The following is a 25,867-nucleotide window of genomic DNA, read 5'->3' as shown; positions in this document are numbered from 1 at the left end:
CCTGGTGGAAGAAACTAAGAACTCCGCCCAGCAGAATGCTTTCTTCAATTTTCAGTTTTTTAGTATTGTAGTGCAGTACTAGATAAAAAAAAAAAAAAAAAAGTACACAATATTTACTACTTGAATTCTCAATTTCTTGCTAGTTTTGTCACATTAGCAATGTGTTATTCATTTTTACAACAATACAAAAAAATGCAAATTTAGCACAAACAAGGAATTTATGCAAATCATGAAGGTACGTGTTATATTGTTTATTCTAATTGAAGATAATTCCTGACGCAGGATTGATTAACAGGTTTGGGGTCAATTTTTTCTTTCAATTTTTTTTTTTTTTTTAATCTATTCTCAATTCCCATTTCCTTTAAATTAATTCAAGTCCAAGTCCAAGTCCTTCAAAAAACGGATCTGGAATTCGAAAAAAGGGAAGTGAAACACTGTGATTCAGTGAGGTTATAAGCACCAGCCATGAGGTGATGTCATTATTATTTATTATTATTTAAACCGGAATCTAGTTGAGGCGCCCATTTAATGGATAATATTTATCGAATTAAAATATTCAAATCACTGTGACTGGATAATTCTCAGAACAGGCAGATATGGCAAGGTGCTGTATGGCCGCTTTAAATTCCAAATATGTACACATAAGTATGTGTAATGGTATACCAAATCAGTTCTAGGTTCTGTATTTAATTTACAAAATCGTACCGTTTAAACCGTTACTGTTGACAGCACTGTATTAACACAGGAATGTTACCACTGTAAGTGCAGCCGTGTGCTTCTACTGACCCAGGAAGCAGTTCCTTCACTACTGCTGAAAATTGCTCCTAGGATCAAAACACTTTCAGTAGCTGGATCACGATGTAGAAATTGCCAGGCGTGGTCGCTGTCACGTTTAGTATCCGATCAAATGAAAATCACGTTTGAGGTAAGAGAGTTTGCAATACTTCATTAAAATCCAGTGTTTATCACAGCATTGAGAAGATCTCAATGAGTCCCTGCTACGTTATGGATGGTACAGTGATATGTATTTAGGGAGTGTGTTTCAGTGCAGCCGCAGCTTGAAAATGAAACCGCGTGTGTTACAGCAGATTGCTATTGCATTGTATTTTCTTTGTTTTGTTTTATTTTGCTTTGCAGAGTAAATGTGTAATCTGATCTCATATCGTTTTTTATGCTAGCCTTTTTTTTTCCTGTTAATAATGTGATACGGGATAAAAATGCCCGCTAACTATACACAGCGTAGCCCCACGCAGTATACAGCACTGCCGAATTGATTTTGTTGTAGACATTAGTTTTCAAATAGTAGAACATGAGCAATAGCAAAATGATTTCTATAAACGGGAATGTAACGTGTTTGTATTCTAGAACATTTAAAATCAACGACGTAATTTATTAAACTCCTTTATTTAAGCATCGATTACATGTAAACAATTTTAAATATTACTACAGTAAAAAGAAAATGGTAATGCCAAGTTTGTCACAGAATCAGGTTGCCTAGTTACATTTGAAAGAACCATGTTTTGACTAATTGATTCTAACTCTCATGTGAAATTATATTAATATTATATTAATTTATTAATTTTTTATTTTTTTAATTTATACATAATCAAGTAAGTACACCATTGCTTAGCAGACTGTCCAAATGCTGGCAGCTGATTTAGTTGGCAAGTTAGGCTTGCTGAAAGCTGCTTGAGGGGGGTATAGTCAGCTTTGAAATGTGTCAGGTTGTGTGTTAGCTTCATGAACCAGAAAGGGCTTTTTAGTCATGAGACTAAAGGCTTAGCACTATTCTTAAATCAAATAATTGGATGCAATTCACTGTCGCCCCAGACTGTAGCGAGTACTATCCATATTATATGAAGCATTTATTTATTTATTTTTATAAATGAGTTTGAACTGTGGAGCAGAACAGGGTTCAAGGACTGGATGTAGTGTATAAACTGTATTGGATGCTCAGCTACTGAAGTCAGTCTACACTAATTATGACTAGGAACCTGCTATAAATGGAGGGAATTCTACTAGCAGAATATATATATATATATATATATATATATACACACACACACACACACACACTCTCTCTGAGAGTAATATGTAGATATGTTTTCATTGGCTCGCTTCCTTTTTTTTTTTTGTCAACACTTTAAGATAATGTATCCACTATTAACTTGGTATTCTATCAATCTCTTTTGGGGTTGAGTTACAAATATCCTTCAGAGTGCTTTATTTCGTGGGGCACACTGCAGGTATTAATTAGTTCTATTTCCCCAAAGGGACATACGTCAGCAGTATGAGCAGCAGGTAGACGGCAGCTTGAAGGGATTATGGGAGAAAGGAGCCATGTCAGAAGACACGCTAAGCAACTCCCAGGCTTCCTTTCAGGCGGTGGCTCTTCGGATTTTTGATCTTCCTCTTTCATTGTACAACGCCTTTCCCCAGGTAATCGGCCAATCGGTGACAAGCAGCGTGATTGTTTTGCCAGCTGTCAGTCGTGATTCATTCTCCAGCGTTTCTGTGCAAAAGTCGCTATGTTCGCTCTGCAAAACTTAAAAAAAAAAAAACTGTTGGTCTCTTTAAAATTATGGTATTATCCAAGACCCAGCATTGTCTGTATCAATGTTAATTCTTCCCTTTTTTCACTTTGCTTTTAAGGGCTACTGGAGATCACCTAACCCTCAGCATGACTAGGGGATTATGATCAATTACATGTCACTGCTAACTTTGCAACATTAAACACTGTAACTCACAGCAGACTTAAGGGTTAATGACCACCTTTTGTAGGTTGCACATTATTCTTGATGTAGTAGTTTGTTACGATGGGCGCTTCGGTAATAAAGAGACATGCACATTATTGAGGACCTTTACTACCCAATAAGAGGGAGCACTGGAACTAGATTTGTTTTTGGTGTCAACTAGTCCTCCTTAAATGTTAAACACTCAAAGATATACTCAAAGCTATTTAATTCAAAACATCATTGGCATGATATTTTCACAAAGCAATCACACCCAATGAAGTTACTAAACCAGAAAATAACTATTCAACTCAGACATTTGGCGCTGGGGCTTGTAGGTAGTCTAGAGTTGTTTTTTTTTATTTGTTTTAGAATTGTAAATGGTGTTTTGTGTCGTCGTCCCCCATCAGACAAAAATAATGCCAATGATGATTTGGAGTAAACAGCTTTGAGAATCAAACCCTCAGCAGTGCTACATTTAAAAATACTACAAGAAACTTTCTAAGACATGATTACGTTTTTGTTTTATTATTTCCAGACAAACATTCCTCAATGGCAGGACAAAGTTGCTTTAGCAGCATGCCTGACTTTTACCACATTTTTTTTTTTTCTTCTCTTCCTTGTCTCCAGGTAAGGTTTTCCCCCAGTGTTAAGAAGCTGTTTGCAGTGACAGCTTTCAGTGCGGTGTCTCTCATTTTTCTTGCCCGTCACTTTAAAAGAAGAAAAGGGAAAACAAATAAAAATGCAACATCTCCATGGGAACAGGAGCAGTTTGTACCAGAATTCCTCAGAACTGCTCCTTTAGAAAAAGGTAAAGTGACAGCCAGCAGTGGATTTGTCTTTCTTTTAGATGTGACAATCTTCAAAGCGCCTAGATCAGACAGCCTTAATGAAGTGTAGTTAAAATAACGCAGTAGCATTCTTATATAATCTGTGCTTCTATGTTGCTTCTCAAACACTTCTGCCACAATAAATCATACTTCATGTTCATATAGCATTAACATGCTTTGAAGTAATTAGACTGCAAAGCCCAGTTAGACTGTCCTGTCCTATTACAGGTATGAATTACAACAGTGAAAATGGATACACCCTGCACCTTCTGTACATGCAAAAGCTTTTTATATCTGTGTTTTGTCTCATCGGTTTAGCAGATCCAGGTTAGGTGACTGTGGAATGAGTTCTACTTTATACACACGCTCTCCCTTCTTCCTGTAAACTTAACTGAAGTTCAATCGTCTTTAAAGTTGAACCCTTCAGATTTGCAGCCACCCTTTTCTCTCTCTTATAGATTCCAGTCACACAAGTAGTTGTCAGAACCTGAGCCTTTCCCTAAACTCCAAGGGTCAGTCGTGTAATGTGTATGCGAATGGAGAGCTGTATAGCAAGTCTTCAGGCTCCGTGCAGAGTCTGGCCTCGGTAAGTGTATTAAAAGGGTTTTATGGTACCCACAACTAGCTTGCAAGCAGACAACAATTACAATCCATTGTCGTGAAGTGCCTTTAGAGTTTCCATAGATTAAACCATTTCTTTTTTTCTGGTCCGTTGTGTGTATTTGCAGAAGGAATACTCCCTTATTAATATTAATTCCTGTCAAACCACTATTAGTAATGCATGTCTTGATTAGTTACACCGTTTGGAGAATTTTGTTCCAGAGCAATGACATGTTATAGTTCTTTGGCTCTTGAAGACAACAGTCAAAATTGGTTGGAGGTGAAATTTAAACCGTTTAGTTTGCAGGGTATTAATCTGAAAGGTAGTGCATGAATGGCATACATCACCTATACGGGAAGGAACTGGAAGGCATAAAGGATATGTGGCTACAAGGGTTCATTTTCTTAAAGATGTTCTTGATTTTACTCCTGATCCCTCCCAGGTGAAGAGTGTCAATTCTTCAAACAGCTGTGCTTGTGCCAGCCACTCCTGGGATAAAGCAGCAGATGATACTGCAATGAGTTTGGTCAATATCCCTGTAACTACTCCTGAAAACTTGTACCTGATGGGTGAGTGAGGGTAGATTTAGTATTACTCGCCTGAATGTTGTAGCATTGCATACTGGTTACAGTCCCAGTATTGCTGTTCTCTCTCTTTGATATTGGCTCTCCCATTAGCAGAGCCATTAAAGTCTAAATACAGCAGGGCTTGGGAGTTCATGAATTACATTTCTGGGTTTTAAAAAAATAAAAACAAAAAAAAACCCAACTTTTTAAGCTCTTCCCAAGTCTTTGCTGGTGTGATTGATTGACCAAGACATCAATCCAAAATGACATCATCAGAGTTCCTGGGGTAATTTCGTCCTTTATCTATGTTCTCTCTGATTTGCTTGATTATTGTTGTTTCCAGGGTTCAATAAATATACCATATGAAGTATATTTAAAACAGGGCTGTACATAACAGTAAGTATTTTTAGCATTGTTCAGAAACAACCCTTGAACGTTGGGGCTCACTTGTGTGCTTTTCAATATGCACAACCCTATACATTTATACATTAACTCTGAAAAAGGTGGTTGAAAGCCTGAAGTAGACACATTTCCCAAGGTATCTCCATGTGATACATGTGCATGTATGAACAATACAGTTAAATGCTATGCACATATATACTTTAATGTGTGAGCTGTGACAGTAAGTTATAGATTTAGGGTGAAATTTCAAATCCTTCGCAATTGGTTTACATAAAGAATGTTCTTATCCAATTTTAAGGTACAGTATCCAAATTGATTGTTGTAAATGTGTCCTTAATGCAGTTGAAGGCCCTAACCCTTAAATTGGCTCAAGAGTATTGATAGCATTAACAGTGAGCTTGACCGAACCTTGTGGAACGAGTTCAGACAGCATTTTATCTCAATGACTCCGAGCCTAATGTATGCTATTTTCTAAATGTCACTGCAGGCATGGAGTTGTTTGAGGAGGCCCTGAGACGGTGGGAACAGGCCCTGACCTTTCGCAGCCACCAGGCTGAGGATGAGGCCAGCTGCAGCTCCATCAAAGTGGGGGCTGGAGACGCCATAGCGGAGGAGAGCGTGGAGGTGAGATGCGGTTTTATCTTAATTCAAAACTAGAGTGATCCAGCCAAATAAAAGGTCAAGTAACTAAGAAAAGAGACAACGGAGGCCAGGTAAACATAATTATAGTCTTGAAAATGTTTAATAAATAACTTTGGTCAATAAAAATACGCCTTGGCTGTTTCTTGACAGTTGTGTAACTTTGTTTCCAAAAAAAAATTGTGCGACCTGGAGAAAATGGTTAGTAATATAGCCCAACTATCTGTATAGGTTTAGTGCATTACATTTTATATTTCAACTTTAGGACCAAACTCGAAGGTCAGCAGTTTTGTCCTGCCAATTCTGTACCCTGAGGTACAATCGTTCTAGTTTGTTCCACTTCAAGTTAGTCAGTGGGTGTAAAAGCCTTGAGACAACTATCACTCTCCCTGTATGCTTATGTAACCTATGAATGGATTTCAGATTGTTCTGAAAAGCCTGTGTTCCACTGTTGTTGTTTGAAAGCGTGTCTTGTGGCAATGCTGGCTGTTGATAATTTGAATTGTCAGAGAACGATTTCAGCTACAGCACGCATTTTCCAAGCTGAGACAAACCTCAAATGTAAATATTTAAAAAAGGTATTTTAATTCATTTGCGGAAGTAAAATGCTGTATAAACAAAGGCTCGATAAAAGTACTTTCCACCAATACAGAAAATAATTGTAGGCCCCACTTGTGCAACTTCATATACAGTCTGTGTTAAAAGGGTACTTTGTCTGTGGCAGTTGCCACTAAAGTCTGAAATATCAAGCATTTACTGGAATGTTGTTAGAAACAGATGAAGACTTTTGACCACTTTTAGTATTCTAGATCCAGTCCATCCTGGGTATTTCATTTATTCACTGTATGAAATATCTGACCCCTTTACAAATTGCGAGGGCTTCATTTTGCCAAGGGGTTTCTGAAATGTCCTTTCTCCTGCAGGACATCATTAGTGCTGAATTCATCCACAAACTGGAGTCTCTGCTGCAGAGAGCTTACCGCTTGCAGGAGGAGTTTCAGGTCACTCTGGGGGCTTCAGATCCCTCGTCTCTTGCTAATGACATTGGTAAGCCACTTATCACAGTGTTTGTTCATTTATTTGCAAAATAAACCAGAATGGCAATCCTGCCTAGGACTCAGGCCTCTTTTCAGTGAGGCTATACATCTCTAAACCAATGAATTTAACCTTCATGTTAAACTATTAAAAGTCAGTATTGCATTCAAACTCTTAATAAAAGGAAATCACAGATGTGCACATATTGCCCCTATCATTTACAACTGCTAAGAAACAGACTTCCCTTCAGCCCGCTCGTTCCCTGCCATACATGTGAAGCCTAGGGTGCTCATCAATGTGTAGGGTTTGACAGCTCTCAAGTTGAAGTGGTGGAATTCACTTGAAGACATGGCAGCCCTGATCTGTGTGACTCCTGGACTGTGATGTAGCAATCTGAGAAATTTGAACCCCTTCCCTCTGAGAATGTATTTCCATTGTGTCAGAAATGAATTATCAGTAGAGCATAAATAAGCAATTTGGCTGTTTCATATTTTACAAGAATACAACCTGAAACTTCAGAAAACTAAAAACAGACAGTGGTTTAATCGCTGCAATACATCACAACTGGTGCTGCGGAAATGTAAAAATAGATTTTTACAGCAACCTTTCCATTTGTGTCGTAGGTGATTTAAAATAAAGCATCTAGTTCCAGTGTGTTTTTACCCTGCATGCCCAGCTGGTGTCAGTTTCAGTAATTGGGACACTGAGCGAGACAGTTGTGTGTGTGCAAGCTCTGCTTTGTCTTTGTGGGTCTCTGAAAGGTTCAATAATATAGCTTGTTACTCTGTTGGTACAAGACTTGAGGTCCATCATTTGTCCTTTACAAATTTCTTAATCTTCCCTTCTGTTTAGCCAACCTGAGCAGCACCATTTAGCAGCTTAAGATCCAACCAAACTATATAAAGCCTTCTACTCCAAGTTGTGTAGCGGTTAATTGCAATATGCATGAAACATTGTCCATCACATGGCTAAAGCAGAGCAGCCATAATTGACAGAGAGTCACCTCTAGAAACCTGCATACAAAGCAAATCACAGCAGACCCACTCATTATATTGGGATTCTTCCACCTGTCGCTCAACAAGTGCGCAACAAATGGGTGAATGTCTTGGTATTTTAGTAGCAGGGAGGTTTGACTTTAGTTAGCCGTCACATTGTGGCTGCTACATTTTAAATATAGAACACAGTTATGATTTCTGACTTTGAGTGTGAAAATGAAGATGTAAAAAATACAATTTCCTCTATGCCCCACTGTTGTGTTGGTTGGGAGTTGTAATTAATATTTACTGGGCTGCCAGCAGCTATAAAAATACCAGGCAATGTTTACTATAGAAATTAATTATTCCTACAAATGGCTTTAGAACTTTACAGTAAAGGAATTTTGATTGGACCTTTCTAGGACCAGCTGAACCAGCACCAAGTGACTAGCATACACCAGTTCTGGTCATATGCTGGATAATTTCTCAGAGGGAGACAAATAAATGAATCTACGACACAAAATCGACAGGAGTTTACTTATTTCGAACTTTTATCGTTGGGTTGGCAGTACCTTACACTGGCACCATAACCTATGCTGGCAGTCATTGTTGTGTGCAGAACTTGCCGTTGGTGCAGTGGCTTTTCAGATGGGTTGCCATTTCACTTGTGTTTGGTTCATGGTTCTACACACCTATTTTGAAAGAAGTTTATGGTTAGTGGGGTGCTGGTTTTCTGCCATGAGTGTAGATTGTCTCTGTTAATGACTACTAGCAGTTTTACAAGCATTCAAGTATGAATTGTCACCAAAGTCATTTTGTGCATCTGGGAAGGCTTCCAGATGACTAGAAAAATCCAGCAGCCACAATACTTTTAGTACATGTGTGCTATAAATAAGAAAATAGACCATGGTCATAAAATATAATTATACCTGCATACATAATGAACATTTCTGTATTACATGTGCTGTGGCTGGCAGAGACACCAAACATAACATTTGACATTATTAGGCAGACTTTTAAAGTATCAAATTACTCTTGCTATTGACAATAATCCCCTTTCCAGTCTGGCTGCTTCATTTCTTTCAAATAGGACTCTAGGGAAACAAAAAGATGGCAAATAAGTGCATTTACCATTCTCTGCTCGCCTGCCATTGCTCACTCTGTGAAGTCTTAATGGTTTATAATAGGATGCCTGAAAAGAAGGGGTCCGTTAAATAGACCTCTTCTGAGAAAGAGGTGGAGAGTGAGACGGTCTGTTTTCAGGACCTGTTCCCTGTGGTCCACACCAGGGGGCAGCATCTTGCCCTGCCCTGGTCTTTTTAAGACCTGGTTCCTAAATGGAGCCACCTTCCCCTGGGAAAAGGTTGAGCCAAAAATAGCTCTGGACAGGCTCCCTGGCATTCTTCTCTGTCGCCTAACTCGGCAGAAAGGTCTGCAGAGTAGGCTTTGGAAGCTAACAGTGAAACGCAGTGGAAACAGCCAGCACCAGATTGGGTAGATCAGCTGTTCTTTATACACGCATGGACCTGCGGTTCTCTCTCAAATTCCATTTTCTCTAAAGATAGTGTAACTTTTTAAGGTCAGAACCCCCATGGTATGCCTAAGCCAGAGATTGCTGTTTTTGAGAATAACAGAAAGAGAAATAAACCTTGAAATCACATAGTACTGGATTCTGATGACAAGCCAGAAAGGGTGGTTGTTCTAGGTTTTATTTAGTTATGAACAACAATGTATATTTGTATGTCCACATATAAACTAGTACAGTGGTTTTGTTTTTTTTTGTATCTGCCCCATATGAGGTCCCCATGTATTTACAGGTTAAAATATGTACAGGGCTCACTCTATTTATATCTTTCCCAGGCTGAGTTTATGATGTACATTCCACTTCATCAGGAATCAGCCACGTCTGCTTGAGCACATTTTATATCTGACCTTTCCCAGCTGTCAGATCATGCTATTTCCATTTATTTGGATGAAACAGAGGGTTTTATTACAGGGCTCACAGTGCACCTATGTTCTAAAGCAATAAGACATTACTCATCATCAATATCTTCACTAGGTATTGTTGGGTGTGTGACAGACTGGACCATTCACTGAAATAAGACCTTTACATCTGCATTTAGTGGCTTCAACATTCAGAGTAAAAGTAGGTTCTGACTGCTATGACATACACAAGAGCTATGTGGAATATGATTATAATGGGAACAAAATGTGATGATGTAACTGGAGTAAGAATGTATCCTTGGTGACTGCATGTCAGATCCACTTCAGTCATAAAACTAAATTCCGGTTCCATTGTGGTTTTGCTTGTTTGTTTTTTTTTCATTGATTGTTCTTAACAGCTTAGGGCAGGCCTTAATTTTCTAGCTAGAGGGTTAACAAGGTAGCCAATCAAAAGCATCAGTCCGAAAGAGCAAGTTAAAGATATACACCATTGCAGCCCTTCAACAGGGGTCACTGTGTGCTATGAAAAAGCTGCCTATAGCAGATTAAATAAAGCAATATTAATATGGATGTATTTATTTAACTCAGTTTATTGATGTGTCTGCACACATGTAGGTGCTGCACGGATGTGTTTAGCCACAGAGTAGGTGCAAGAGACACAGCTGCAGTTGGAGCACTGCCCCTCAACCTTGTCAGAGCACCCTCTGTCTGAGAGGGCAATTCCTTATTCAAAGCCGTTCGGACAACTCTAGCAAGTTTCGTATTGTGGTCAACTGCATGGGTGTGTTTTTTTTTTGTTTTTGTTTTTTTATATGTGATTTCACATGATTTAGTCCCTCCTGTAGTCATCTGGATTTGGCAGTGAAAGGGCTTTACTACACATGTAACATATTCCAGTGACATTTAGGTCCTTATTGTTTGAACCCTCCGTGTATCACAGGTGACATGGATTTGTAATATGACTATCCTGTAAGGTGCTGCTTCACCTGCAATGTTCCCAACTTATTGGGCACTTACAACTAGCCCTTTTCTGTTGAACTGTGAGAGGAGAGCAAGCCAGCATTTCAGGATAGCCTGCTCTGTCCTTCTGTAAGTCCTTGCTAAAGTTTTAGCACAATTTAGACTTCTGCAGCTGGGTTTTCCTTTTAATAATGAAATCCAGTGATCGCGCAGATACCTTACACGGTCTGCAAATGCTTCTCGTAATGATTTGCAAACATTCCTTGTGTAGAAGAGAGTTCAAGAGTTTGACAGCATCTGGTTTTATTTGTGGGCTGTGATAAACTGCTACTTTTTTGGCTGGTGAAAGGGGTTTTCAGACTGCCTCCTGAACTGTACCATCATATACATCCATAAAATGCATGATTTAAAAGCCAGGAATTTGTTTGAACTTGCGTTTTGCCGTCGCCTTGAAACGTTTAAAAAAAATAAATAAAAAAAAAAGTTTAAAAAACCCTAGTCTGTTTTTCTTGCTGCTATTTTAGAAGTGGAGCAGCATTTTCACAGGCGTGTTATTAGTAGATCAGGACTGTTAACTTTGTTTGCTGTTTATTCTTTTATGTCTAACTTAAAAAAGGGAGTCTTTTTATCCCCAGTGACAGGGATATAGCGGAGGAATCTGTCCATGTAACACATCTACATTCCCATATGTTGGTTGTAGGTTCTTGGTTCTCTGCTTTGACATTTTGTTGATAACTCTAATTGTGTATTGATGGCTGTGGCGGGGATGGACTCTGTTACTCACATACTTTTTGCTAGCTTCCATGTTTTATCTCTGTTTTAAATTCTTTGTCATTTGTTAGCCAATGTTGGCATATAGTACTTATGCTTGCAATCACTTAAAACCATAGAGGCTTGCCATTGCCAACCAAAACAGATTTTTAAATCTTAAGAAGAAAGCCTGACATAGAAAGTATTTTGTCCATTCGCTTCATTGTTTTCATTATGATTTACACGGTTCAAGCATGGATTGTTCAAAGATAGTTCTAAAGCATGTTAATTCAGGAAGATTCTTTTGAGTTCTGTGTCTGCTAGGGTGTGACTTCACTACACACCCTGTATGTACATTCTTATAAAGGGAGAAGCTGTACTAAACACACTTAGGAAATTAGTTATTCTGTTTTATTTTTCTGAATCTCATTAACAAAAATAAGCGTAATAAGTATGAAGTTCAGCATATTAAGAAAGCAATGCAATATCACATGAGGTTTTTTTTGTGTAAGTGGACATTACACAGTTTTATACAGCATTAGATTTTTATACAGTGTTATTTACACATGTTTCTATACAGCAGTAGATACAGTGTTTATCTACACTAATGTTTAGTACATCGCGCTGTCAGGGTGTCGCACACAGCAGGCCTTCCTGGTTGCACCTCAAAGGATTCGGTGCACTGCAGAGAGTGTGAATCTGGTCCTAATAAAGATGTCTGACTTCAAGGAGTGAAAGAAAAGAGAAAATGCAGAGCTGGTTCCTCACTCCTCCTGGTCTCTCTTCTGGGGGATAGCTGACAAGTGCTACTATGTATGAGTGTCTGTGCAGAGCTCTGCTTTAATTGACCTATCCTCTACAAGATATAGCAAAGGACTTGCTTTCCCTCGCCCCCTCTCAAGTCACGAGAAGCATGTGCGTGCCAAACTAAATTTTAAAAAAAGAAAAAAATTAATTAATTTTTTACCTGTAACTATGTACAGCGCTGACGAAACAGAAAACTCCAAAAGCAATTCTGCATCTTTTTCAGCTCCTGCATCTACACTGTTTTATAGGCCTGTGACAGTGTGTGTGTGTGTTTAATTTGTTCACTTGTGGAATGTGGGGGTGTTTATTGATTAATTATCACATCACTAATATATAAAGGAGGAAGGTGCACTGTTTGAGGAGTGTGTTGGAGAGTGTTCTGAGTTTTGTTATTAATAAATAAAATAAAGCTAAAAACTTACCATTTTACCTCCGGGTCTGTCACATTTGGTGTCAGAAGCGAGAGAGTGTGAGCCCAACAGATCCGGAGGTGAGTAAATTAAAAAAAAAAAAAAAAAAAAAAAAAAAACGCGAAATATTTGGAGGCGGAAGCCACAGCAGCCATAATGGAGCCTTTGCTGCCGTCACGAGAGCCAGAGGGGGAGGAGCTATCGCTCTCGTCTCGTGAGCCAGAGGGGGAGGAGCTATCTCTGCCGTCCCGAGAGCCAGGGGGGAGGAGCCATTGCTGCCATCCTACAAGCCAGAGGGGGGAGCCATTACTGCTGCCTCCAGGGCCAAAGGGGGAGGAGTTGCAGGCTCACCCCCTGAAATTTTTTTGGGAGGGGAAGAAGGGCAGGAACCAGCAGCCTTTCCACCACCGCTTCCAGAGGTACCGGCAGCACCACCAGCCCCACCACCACCTCTGTTGCCGGGCAAGCCAGCAGTTGTGGGCCTGGGGACATTCCAAGAAGGGACAACAGACATTACCTGCCACCCGCCTGAACTTTGGATATTTAGCTGGGGAGGTGGCCATTCTGTGCATCGCTCAAGGGGGGAGGTGTGTGTGTGTGTGTGTGTGTGTGTTTAATTGTTCACATGTGGAATGTGGGGGTGTTGAGGAGAGTGTGTTCTTGTTTGTTTTGTTATAAATAAATAAATGAATAAAATACAGCTACAAACATACTATTTTGCCTCTGGGTCTGTTACAGAGCCATAGGTTGTTATAAGTGTCTCCATCTTTTGAATAAGTGGCTAAGTTTGGATTCAAACCCAGGATTTCCCCAGGAAAGAAAACTGACCACTCATTTACAAGAGTGTCCTGTGATTAATAAGCCAGTAGCTTCATGGAAAATTTGATCTGCAGTTTTAAAAGGTTGTCTCTCTGTCTAACTTATTGCGATTATTTGAAATCACTGTTAAGGTATGTGAATCTGTTGGTAAATGGGTCCAGTGAGCATGCTGGTATCAAACCACTTATCTTCTGTAAGGGCTTCTAATTTAGCACAGCCATAGTAGCTGATAGCAGTGACATTAGTTAGCTGAAAGATGATATGGAGAGAAAGCAGGCAAGAGTGAAACCAGATTGAAACAGAAACATGAGTTTCTGCTGGAAAAACATCAGCAGAGCTTTGATGTAACAACTTGGGAGAGTTTGTCAGTGAACCAGACCAGCAGCATTTGTCATATGCCTTGAATTTCATTCTTTGGGGTGGAGGGTAGGAGGGAGAACATTAAGCATTTCAAAGTGACGAGCAGCTTCACTTTTCTTGGCTTCAGAAGCACTTCATAGCACTTCTCTGTGTTAGCAAATGAATTGGACCTGACCAGACACAAAGAATTGCTTTATAGGGAATTCATTCTAATTTAATGTAGCTGCTTTGACAGTTACTTGACTGTTTTTAGGAGTTATTAACAGCAACCATTATGCAATTTTTGTATTGCATCCAGAAAAAATTTAATAGGAATAGTCTGAATGGTCAACAGATTCAGTTCACCTATAAAATATTTAATAAACTTCAGGTCCTTGAGGGGAAGTATTGATTTTAAGTACAGTATGAAGGGACATATATATTACAGTGAAGCTAAAACATACTGCTGTTTTAAGGAGAAGATACAAAAAATCGTGTGAAAACACTATTCCCATCATCCTGGAGTATTAAGCTACGTTCTCTTTGTGTTAATTTTGCACAGTAAGCAGATCAGTGAAAAAATCAGCTTTTAACATGAAAAAAAAAATGACCCACGTTTTGAACTGGACCAAAAGCTTGATAAACCTGGTTTAAATTAAATATTTGTGTCACAGAAAATAGGCAAGCAGTTCTGTTAGATTTCAGGAGTTTGAAACAATACCATTGTTTTTAGGCCCCATCCTATATTGATAAAGAATTAATTATTTTATATTTTTATATATGTATAAAAAGATAAAGACACAGACATCACCATTAAAGAGGATTCTGATGACTTCTGTCTGAGGGACACATTGAGCATCGCATCTACCGATTCATTCGTCTCCGCGGCCGAGGTAAGAAAATGCACAGGGACAATGACGATACTGGTTTCCATTGTCTTTGCATGGTAAGAGTGTGTGTGTTATAGCAATGCTTTGTGTGGTTTCTATGTGAAGCATGATGGAAGTCTGTGCAATGACCAAGTTCACCTGACTGGTTAAAGGCTTGCGAATGAAGTTTGAGCTTGGTGGAAGCAGAGCTTGCAAACCAGAGTCAGCTTGACATTTCAGTCCTGTAAGTCTTATTAATCCACACACCACTGTAAGGATCAAAACCATGGCAGTGTTAATATTTATGAGCAGTCACTGTTTCAAGCTTTTTATAACTAATGTAACCCTAGATGTCATTAATGAATCATGTCTTCTAAAGCATTAGGGTTTTATTGTGAAGCTAAAATGCACTTAGAGGTTTATGACTTGTCAGCTAGAATGTCCAGTAAAATGAACGATTTATTTAATTATTTATTTAAAATAAACCATTAAAATAAAGTTTGGGGTAAGAATGGATTCAGTCTGAACTGCCACAAAACCAGCACTGCCAGCAGACAGGAGGATAGCTGAGAAAACATTTCACATAGTAAAAAAAAAAATAGACGGACCAGCCATATGAAGATGTGAAAAGGTTGGTATATTTCAGTGTATCAGTCTTAAAAAGAAAGTGACACATCAGCAGGAGAACCTCATGTTTTTGGGATGTTTGATTGAACTTTTTAATTGTCCACTTTAGGCTGTATGTGTCTATACATGATATGGGTTTTCAGCAGGAGAGAGCCCTAGACTTAAAACAGATCTTATTTAATGGTTTGAAGATGTCTATTGTTAATGCTGCAGTTCAAATGAGAAATCACTGAATGCTTTGATTACACACTGGTTTAGATTGCTTTGTTTCCTGTTGAAACCATGTGTTCCAGTTCACGTGTTTTTGCAGAGAGTCTGAGATACACGAAAATGCATGCCTCCCTACACCTGATATCCTTTAACGGTGTGTTCCGGACAATTTCCACAATTCCGATAATTTAGCAGCAAAAATCGAGCGCTGCCGGGAGATTGTTGCCATGGTAACTGTTTTGACCGTTGCTGGAATGTTCTTTTACATCTGCAAGACGTTTTAATCCTGAAGTCTAGAGGATCTTCGTAGACCAAGATTACAGGAAACGCATATTCACAGACTTATTTGTCTTTTATGAAACCTTGACGGGTATATTAAGTAAAGCTCTCGTTTCACTGATCCAGACTAGTCTACCTATTCTTACCTACGGTACAGTCTGACCCAGTTCCAGTTCTCTTGTCACCAAATGCGTACCATTAAAAACACTGTATCATTGTAACTCAACATTATCACTTGTTTGTGTGTGGTTTGAATAGGGTACAGTAGGGAAGGGCTGTAGAGAGAGATGGCCAGACTGCGAAGTAACTCAGGATATCATAGATATTTGACATTCATACTAAGAAGGGCTTATGAAATCTTAAAAAAAAAAAATCATACAAATTTGAATTCCTTGGCAGATTTTACTGCAATTGAAACTGTTGACTATGGTCTGAAACCATGTTTGAGGACTGATTGCCGCTTTTTTATAAGGAAGAACTATCCAGGTTGGCAAATTCGTAGAACCATTGCCAGTTCTGCTCCGTTGGATTTGTATTGTAGAGCTAATAGTATTTGCGTAGCCGGAAAATAACAGAAACTCGTAATGGAGCTAAAGAAAAAGTCACAAAATATTTTCTATCTTTAAATCAGTAAACTGACATGCCCAAGCATTTGTCATTTAGGAGATCCTTTCGGTTATAAAGGAGCAGCTGATGCCAATGTTTAGCGTTTTTCTTGCGTCCAGTGGCTGATGTGTTTTCACAGCTGCTGCACTATGTAGAAACTCGCTCGCTGTACTACAGGCATGCCAGCAAAGAGACGAGTCAGGCTGAGGGAGGAGGGGCTGAAAGAATCAAACCGCTCCTCAGGGCTTCTTCCTACCTTTTTAGTCGACCGAATTGACAGATGATTGATGATTAATCCAGGTTGCTGGGGTAGGAACGGGCTTCCTTTTAACCTGCCCATAGCCTCACTGAATCCTACTAGACCTCATACACTTAACAAGGTTGGTATGAACACATGTTGTAGCCATTAAACTCGGATGGATCTCTTTCTGGTTGGCAACAGAGGACATATTCATGCTGAGATAAGAAATCTTATTTCTTTCTTTCCAGCCCTGTCCCGTTGTTGATTCTAATGTTCGATGCCGATTTACCAGTATATTAAATTTGCAATGAATTGCACTCGGGGTGTTTCTCTGTTAGATAGGTGTAACCCCCATTTACCTGTCATTTTGGTGTGCCCCTCTATTCCAGGAGTTGTTTCCAATTCCCCACTCCATAATCCAGACAAAGCTTTGTAAATAAATAACATTTTATAATTGCTGTTTTCATCTGTGTCAGAAGGGATGGAGATTAAGGTGTGTTCATGTCATTGTAAATCGAGACGTTTGTCTGTGTCCGGTTCTGAAAAGGACTGCGCTGGCAGTTAGAACCTGCTGATCATTAATTACTTTGCCAAGTGATTATATAACTGATGCTGCTAAAATCACACCATGCTTCTGTCTGCCTTCACTGAAAAGAGATAATGCTCAGTCTTGGCTGCTATCATAGCACTATTATAGCGGCTACCCAATGATAACATGCTGGAATGTGGATAAGGTGGCTTTCTTATTGACAGAGATTATATATAGCTTTCATTTAATACATGTAATGGCCTCAACATTTAACACTGTTGGTAAACTGACAAATGTTTTACGCCTCTGTTTATTGCATTGCTTCTTGGCTTTTTATATCCTATGAAAATTCCAATGACCCATTCTGACTTGCCTGCTCTTGGTGTTACTATTTTCCAACCTACAGCTTAAAGACTTAATTTGAGAGACAAAGAAATGTGCCTCAGCTGTCCTGTACTAAGAAGTCCTTGTTCTTGTTTTCACAGCTCTCGGAGCACAGAGAGCTTCGGAATGCCTTCGCTCTGGGTTCTCTGTGTCGCTGCCCACTGTACGAAGAGGCTCTGCATCAGGCAGAGGAAGGGAAAATCTCCTGCAGAGTGCTGAGGTGTGTGGGGCGAGGCAGGGCGGGGGAGATGAGAAGAAATACATCTAACCAGCAGCACCTTGATAGGAAGGGACTGCTCCGTTAGTAAACCTCTATTTTTGTTTTCTCTCTCAGGACAGAGATGCTGGAGTGTTTGGGGGACACTGATTTTCTCGCCAAGTTGCATTGTGTGCGCCAGGCATGCCAGGTAAACTTTCCGAAGCGTCCCATGTGGTATCCTCTGTAATCAGTAACCATTGGATTGCTTTGATCTACTTGATTCATGGCTTTTTTCCTTAATAATATTACATTGGTACATCTCCTTGTATTGTTATGATCTTGAAGAGTGTAAAAAAAAAAAAAAAAAAAAAAAAAAAGTCTTATTTAAAAAAAATGAAGTTTCATAAACGGTTGTAAATCCTTATGCAAAAGGTGGTAGGTTTCCCAAAACATAGATGGCCTTTACTATCGCTATACAGTATTAAAATGTCTTGTTGTGCGAGTGTTTGTGTGTGCAGTGTTTTTGTTACACCCAGAATCCACTGCAAACTGTTATTCTGTGTTTTACTGAAATTTGCACTTCTACCTCCTATTTATCAGATAGATTTATCTTTTTTCAAACAGAAGGTCCATTGTTTAGTTAAAATAAACCACTTCTGTAAATACATACATGTGAGAAGTTGGTGTCACTAAATTGTACACAGTAGAAGTGCAGGGGAGTCGAGCAGTGCAATGTCACTTGAAAAGGCTTGAGAAGGTTTGCTAATTGTTGTAAGATAAGGAATACAATGCCCTTTTTGTTTTATTAGGTCATTCTCTCTGAAGCTGGAACTCGGACATTCCTTGCCGAAACAGGAAAAAAGATTTTGTCAGCTATAATAGTGAAAGCACACAAGGTAATGTTAGTAAATACACATTTACTAAGCAATAATGGCTATATCATCACCTTTGTCAGTAGCCATGATGTGGTCTTTCCATAGCGAGAGAGGTTTGTTCAGTGTAATGGTAGAAGTGGCAACTGAAGCCAAAAGGCAGCCATGTGTAAATGGGTTCTTTTTGTTTGTTGTAGTTTATCACGCACACACCAAACAGTCAACTTGTGATTGCGATAAATAAGGCAAGAACTAATTACGTAAGAGGTGTACAGGGATGCCTGTGAAGCAGAGAACTTAAAAATAGATTGTGACTAAAGAAGTGTTTACAAGAGGAGATGTCTACAGGCTTTAAAAGCAACTACTTTAAATGAATAGTGAATCAAACAAACTTGTAAAGAATTCCCATGGAAGTACGGTGTATGTAATGTATATGAGGTAAGATATAAATATAAGATGTTTTCAGTTTCATTAGAAATGTCACCTACAATAAAGACTCATTTTAATAATCTTGATACACAAAGTGCCTTTTTTAATGATCAAAGTGGCAGCAATATTTAGATTTTTCCGCTGTTCAAGTTGAATTGAGTAATCCCTCCATTAAGTGAAATCACGCGACTCTTTAAAGCTTTGTTGTTCTCTAGAGATTTGAACCGTCTCTGATAAAACACTGATAATAAGGAGCGCTGGTGATTGCCAGTCCTGATGTGCAGTGAAAGTGCCTGTTCATTGACATGCTTGTTGGTTTGTCCTGTTACAGAACCCAAAGAGATTTGAGGAAGTCTTTGAGGAAATGATGGATTTCTTAGAGCAAACAGACCACTGGGAGAACACCAAACATGAACTTGCTACACGAGGGGTGGGTTTATTAACCACTGGTCAAGTGGAGCTCTCCCTGTTTGCGGGGAATGTTAGCAACCTCGATGTCGAGGTTGATTTATACAGCAATTTAATTTGTGCAACGCTGAGTATCAAATAATAAAACAATTTCAGTGCTTTCATCTCTAAAGTTTGATGGGGTCAAATTCTTTTAAAAAAATTATTAAAATTATTAAAACTGCATAAAATTCAGTTTTAATAAAAAAAATGATGAATTTAACATTTTGCAGATTTAGTCCAAAGACTGTCCAGAGGTGCTCGGATCTGCTGATTTTGTGATTTGGATAGTCATAGGAACCTATTGAGTTTCCAGAAAGAGATTTTCTCAGTATTGATTTCTTGTTTGTGTTCTTCACAGGTAAAGCATCTGAATTTTTATGACATAGTCCTTGACTTCATTCTGATGGATTCTTTAGAAGATTTAGAAAACCCGCCCATTTCTATCCAGAATGTTGTCAACAACCGCTGGCTCAACAGCTCTTTTAAAGAAACCGTAAGTAATCGTGGGTGTTGGTTTGTTACAATTCTACTGGAATCTCTGAGTACTCCCAGCGTATTCTTCTAAAGATCCCTGTAGGCAGCTCTAATTCTCAACTGCTGCCATGTGCTTCTTATAGGCTACCTGTAGACACGAATACATGTTTGGTTTTGCCCTATAAGCATACTTGGGCTAATTTCTTTTAAAATTGATGGCTGTGTCAAATGAAGCCTGTCTTTTTCCTGGCACAGTCAGCCCAGTGAACCTTCTGCAGTATTTTTGGATGCTGCTGTACTAGGAGAATGACCATGCATCACCCAGCACATGTTATCAACACCATTCGAGCCAATCGTCAAACGCTGGAGAAGAACAGTTTCGCATCGCAAAGGAGAACAGATGGGGAAGTGGCTGACTCAGTGATGTGAAGTCATGAAAACTCCATGTTTCTGCCTGGCTTCGCTCCCTGTAGACAAGCAGATGGAGGTGAAGATCAGTCCCAAATGCACTGGCCCCACATTAAGTCAATCAATATTTGCTCTCTGAGGTTAACCTAGGGCAGGGGTTTTCAATCCTTTTTTTAAACTGTAACCCCTCTGTCGGGAGGTTTCAGCTAAAGTACCCTTTACAATTTCTGCTCACTGAATAGTACCACAGTTGCAATAAAAGGCAGAATAATCTGGTTAACATTTCTTTTTTTCTCCCATTTATTTAATATATCATTTTACACAACAGTCTGGGACTGACAAATTGCTGAGACAGAAAACCAAACAGTAGGCTTAATTCGTAAAGCTTGGATGCAAAGAATTAAAAGGTAGCATTTAGGAATCTTTTGCTTTCTATTGGGAAGTCATTATAGTCTGCACTGTAAATGTTTATCACGTTACTGTTTACTTCCCATCTCGGCATAATTGTGTGCCATTTAAAATGTTTACAATGTCAAAACATTAACCTCAAGATAAAACTATAATTACTAACTCAAAATGATCCAAAGGGACATAACTTTATGTCGCTGTACACTATCTGAGTTTTGTGTTTTCCTTCGTTTTTCTATTGCAAGTAAGAAATGTATCAAACACCGAACATGTATTCAACCAGCCGCTAATGCTGTTAATAAAATGCAGCCGCGGTAATAAACAAAAACAGTCAAAGTACAAGTATTGTGGTGACTCTTTATGTTTACCAGAGCATTTATACTTCTAAAAAAAACGCAGCAAAGATCATGAGCAGCACAGACCGCTGTCCAGGCACAATCGCCAGACGCCTAAAAAAAAAAAAAAAAAACCCTTTCCTTTTTATTTGTGCACCGGTCATCCTGCGTACGCCCTTTGACCCTTAGAAGTACCCCCAGGGGTACGCGTACCCCCTGGTTGAAAACCCCTGACCTAGGGGTCCACTATTCTGAAGGATGAAGTCTAAATAAGGTTATGAAGTCTAAATAAGGTTATCGTCTGTGGGTTAAATAATCATGTGCCTTTAGTTGTCGAATGCAGCAACTTTAATTCAATTCAAAATAATGACAGTTTGTTTTTAAATTTTTTTATTTTAATAACATTGCTAAAATATCACGACTAATATGGTTATTTTGGAGCTATAATTTTGATTTAGTCCAGGCTATGGTTTCATGTAGGAGGTCTACATCTGTGGCAGTAAAGTTTTTAGTCCAACCATTGTTAAGAATATGATTTCTAACCACAGATTTCCTGTCTTTAAACTATTAAAGATTTTTTTTTTTCATTTTCTTAAACCTTTCAATTAATCAAATGGAGTGACCTTTTGATTTATTAATGTCAATGTCAAACACTTTATTAAAAAAAGATGTGTATACTTTTAAATAATTCATTGAAAAGTGAGATAGGCTTGCAAAAGTTAATCATACAGGAGCAGTTAATGTTGAAAGAGATCATGAATCATACAATCATTAAACAAAAGGTTTTGTACCAGTAAGAAACATTGCAACTCTATTGATCATGCAATATCAACACATGTGTTGCCAAGAAATCTCATTCCAGAAGATTTATTTCTCTCACCCAGAAGCTTGATATTTTGTCATCATAGCTGGGTTTTGATTATTTAAGACCTTATTTGGAAAACTTTGGGAAAGTGTTAGGGTGGTAGACTGTGTCTGAAAGCTAGCATCACAGTGATGTGGGTCTACATTCCTTAATGTTGTTTCTGGGTTTGAAAAAAAAATGTGAAGTATTTCTTTTTGAAAACTTGTCTGAAGAAATGACAGTTGGATTTAACTTTGGGAGTTTGGGAGTGTCAGCAGCCCCTAGTATCTTTTAACCCTGCATCACATTACTCTCATAATGTAGTCAACAGTATTATTGGTACATAAATTGTGTAGTTACTAAAGCCCTTTTTTATGAAAAATCTAACGTCTTCAAGATTTGCTCTGCAAAACTTTTAACTCCTTTTGTATGATGCTTAAGAGTTGAGATGAGATTACTACCATAGATTCCCATGATAACTAGATAGCCACTGGGTTGTAAGCAGAATACTGTAGCTAAGAGCTTTTAATCTGTTTGCAGGCAGTGGCTTCCAGCTGTTGGTCAGTGCTGAAGCAGAAGAAGCAACACATGAAGGTAAAGTTACACAGATTCTTCTCTCTACTCCCAACCCCCCCACCCCATTGCATAGCATCTATTCCAGATTTTATGATGAGGATTGTGGCAAAAATGACCGGCTGTTACCTGAAATTTTAAACTTAACCCTTTTAATGCAGGAAATATTGAAAATAGCTGGAATAAAAGGAGTTCTTCACACATAATAAATGTGTTTTTAATAAAAATGAAAAATATTTTCATTCTTTGCCGTTATATGGGGAAACACGACATCCTCATGAGGTCATCGAGCAATTGCATCTTCCATATAAGGACTACAAAGGAGTATTTTTATTTATTTATTTTTTGTTCTCTGTCCCCATATCAGGTTGCCGTGCGTGAAAGTGTTAGGAATTAACTGCAAACGGTTCTTCTGTTTTACTGAAATACACATTCATTGCATTTCCTTGTATGCAAGGGAAGTCTTGTTTCCAACCTGCAAATCAATGCTTTTTTGGGTTATGTGATAATGTGTTTTCCAGTTGATCCCAGCGGGTTGTAAATGTATTCCTCTGTTGCTGGTATAAACAGGTGCCCGATGGCTTCATTGCACACTTCTATGCTGTATGTGAACACGTCAGCCCAGTTTTGGCTTGGGGATTACTTGGGCCCAAAAGCTCCCTGCATGACTTCTGCTCCTTCTTTAAGGTACAATGACTTCTATAGAACTCATTTGTTAAAATGAACAATTGTACGAATCACTTACCCTGACAGGAAAAAGAAGGGGGGGGAGACACCTTTTGAAATATATAATTGGTCTGAATGCCATGGGGATTTACAGCAATATTAATTCAGAAGCTTGAAGGCTGACTTGTGCTGTTTTAACATCTCTCTTAATGTGTTGATGTTACCCTGGAGAAAGTATTTATTGTAGTTCTGCTCATGCCAAGTGTCTGTTATGGATGTAACAAGGCTGCATAACTCCTGTACCTCCTTCAGCTAAAATCCACAAGCGTCCACAGGCAGGCTTGGTGCAGTGGATGAAGATACTGCCTTTAAGTATGTTGGTTTAACCCAGACACATTGTTTTAAGAGCACAGATAACTGGGGTTCAAGTGATTAATTATTGCGGTGTTACTATGCCTGCTTGTTGTGCTTCTATGTCTTAACACAGTGCATTTATTTATTTGTTTCATTAGAAAGCTGGGGTCGATAAGCATGGTGTAGATAAACCCAGCAGCTGTGCACCACCACTTGATAATTTATTACAGTGAAAAAGAGAGAACCCACCAGTTCAACCCAGAACTGCTGTTCAGAACATGAGGTCTCTGTTAAAGGACTGGATGGGTCAATCTTCTAGCACCAAACTCTAAATAGCATATGGTTGCTAAACTTGTTAGACACAAAAACTTGCAGAACTATTAGCAAGTGTTAAATTCTGATTAACACATTGGGTCTATTCTATTTGGTTATAAAGAAAGTACTTTGTATTGTCAGTTTTTGACTTTCATAGACCGAAGGGGGGGAAGGGGGGTGGGAGGTTTACAATATTTCACCATTAAATCATGGGTTTTTGATTTGATTGGAGCGTTATTACCTCATGTATTACATGTAATGGTAGAAGGTCCTCATGGGATAAAGTGGTTTTAAAAAATAATAAAACAGTTCTTTTTTAAAAATAGATCTCCAAGATACAGTAAAATCTGTTCTCTCGTACAGGATCAGGTGCTGTTCTTTCTCAAAGACATTTTCGACTTGGAGAAGGTGCGGTACACCAGCACAGAGAGCCTGGCGGAGGACATGCTGCAGCTGCTGCACCGCTGCTCCGAGCTCCTCATGGCTTACCTGGGAGCAGAGGCTCTGAGGCACGTCAACGGCTGTGTGAGTGGCCAGACCCACGTGGTGACCAGCGGACTGCCAGAGTCACGTGTGCAGTGACCAGCACCTGCATGCACATCGACCGTCTTTGCTCTGTTAGCTTGAGCACCGTGGTGTCTTTTGAAAATATTAGCACCTCAAAATGCGCAACAATGCAAGTTCAAGATGGACTCAGGGAAGGTTTCCACAGAATGGTATCAGGGGTTCAAAAATTCCAATGTTTTATTATTATTTATATGTAAATGTTACTAAAATTTGTTTGGTTTAAAACCTGGTGAGATCTGTTGAACAACTTGAAAAGGATTTTATGTTTATCTTGGTGGCTGTTTTAATTTAAAATACTGTAATCCCTGCAGTAATTGTGTTGCCAAATTGTCTTGTGAATTATTTCCTCAAGAATCGGTATGTTGCCATGAAATTAGTTGTTGCTTGTCATATGGATTGTGCTGTAGATATTTAATGCTGTTTTCAGATTGTAAACCTAAAGCCACATTGCTGCTTTGTATGCCTTGTTGTAATACTTATTTCAACATTATGTAATCACTACTAGACCTTGATAGAGGTTTTCTATTGAGATTATACATGGATCTCAAACAGCTGGTACCCTACATGCTTAGCACTCTTCTATTTGAAATGCTGGAAGCTTACGTTTGCGTAATGAAATGCAGTGCTGCAGTGAATGTGTCATTCTGTTCTTTAATGTGCAAAATCCTTACTCTCTCGATCATTGTCACCTCATAGTCGGAGCACACCTGTGATTGGCGATACAGGTAAGTTAACATGCACTTAGTGTTTTGCATACTACAGTAAGATGCATAGGAGTAGGTGAAATATATACCCCACATATGATGTTTGTGGGATATGCCATTCCTGTACAATTCCCTGCAAAATTGGAGCAGTTGTGTGAATGCTACATTCTGCAAACTGCATACCACCTAGCAAAAAGCAGCATCCTCAATATTTAGAATCTGAACGATGGGATGTCGGGTATTCGGTTTGTTTGATTTTATGTTCAACTTTAGTATTTCTGCACCGAGTATGCGGAATGCTAATCTGAATTTAAAATGCATGTGAATGTGCTGATTTGAGTTTTAAAAGGTCAGCAAGAGAACTCTAATCCTTTTTTTTTTTTTTAAGAAGCACATCCCACAAAACACTAGCTGCATTACCCCATATTTGTGTGTGTATATAAATACATATTATATATATATAAAATATATTCTCAACAAATTAAGAATAAACACAATCCTTGTAAACGTGTGCCTGTTCGTATTGGTGTTTTATAGCATATGGGTGAACAGAGCAGTCCAGTTGGCTGATGCGGTTCCTTGCCCTGTGAGGTGGCTGTGCATTGGCTGGATCTCTGTAGACTCGCCCCTGAGTTTTCTTGCACGCAGTTTTTTCTTGAGCAGGGAGCCATTTTGTAATCTCAGTAAGAAATGACTACACAGCTGAGTGGTTGCAG

The 25,867-nt window shown here is 38.8% G+C and overlaps 1 protein-coding gene across 1 annotated transcript; it reads left to right on the top strand.

Annotated features, from left to right (window-relative positions):
* Positions 1–796: 796 nt before the first annotated feature.
* Positions 797–25,658, top strand: LOC121326992 (mitoguardin 1-like). Its single transcript, XM_041270706.1, has 16 exons — positions 797–925; positions 2,274–2,439; positions 3,363–3,543; positions 4,021–4,148; positions 4,606–4,732; positions 5,619–5,755; positions 6,694–6,817; positions 14,601–14,701; positions 17,655–17,773; positions 17,888–17,960; positions 18,562–18,648; positions 19,385–19,483; positions 19,862–19,996; positions 22,513–22,566; positions 23,116–23,232; positions 24,244–25,658. The coding sequence occupies exons 2-16, from the start codon at positions 2,341–2,343 to the stop codon at positions 24,460–24,462; spliced, it is 1,800 nt and encodes a 599-aa protein (XP_041126640.1). The 5' UTR covers positions 797–925; positions 2,274–2,340; the 3' UTR covers positions 24,463–25,658.
* Positions 25,659–25,867: the final 209 nt, after the last annotated feature.

The sequence above is a fragment of the Polyodon spathula genome, chromosome 14 (genome assembly GCF_017654505.1).
Source record: "Polyodon spathula isolate WHYD16114869_AA chromosome 14, ASM1765450v1, whole genome shotgun sequence".
Classification (NCBI taxonomy): domain Eukaryota; kingdom Metazoa; phylum Chordata; class Actinopteri; order Acipenseriformes; family Polyodontidae; genus Polyodon; species Polyodon spathula.
The sequence above is the reverse complement of the archived record's forward strand: the minus strand, read 5'-3'. Positions and strand labels throughout refer to the sequence as shown.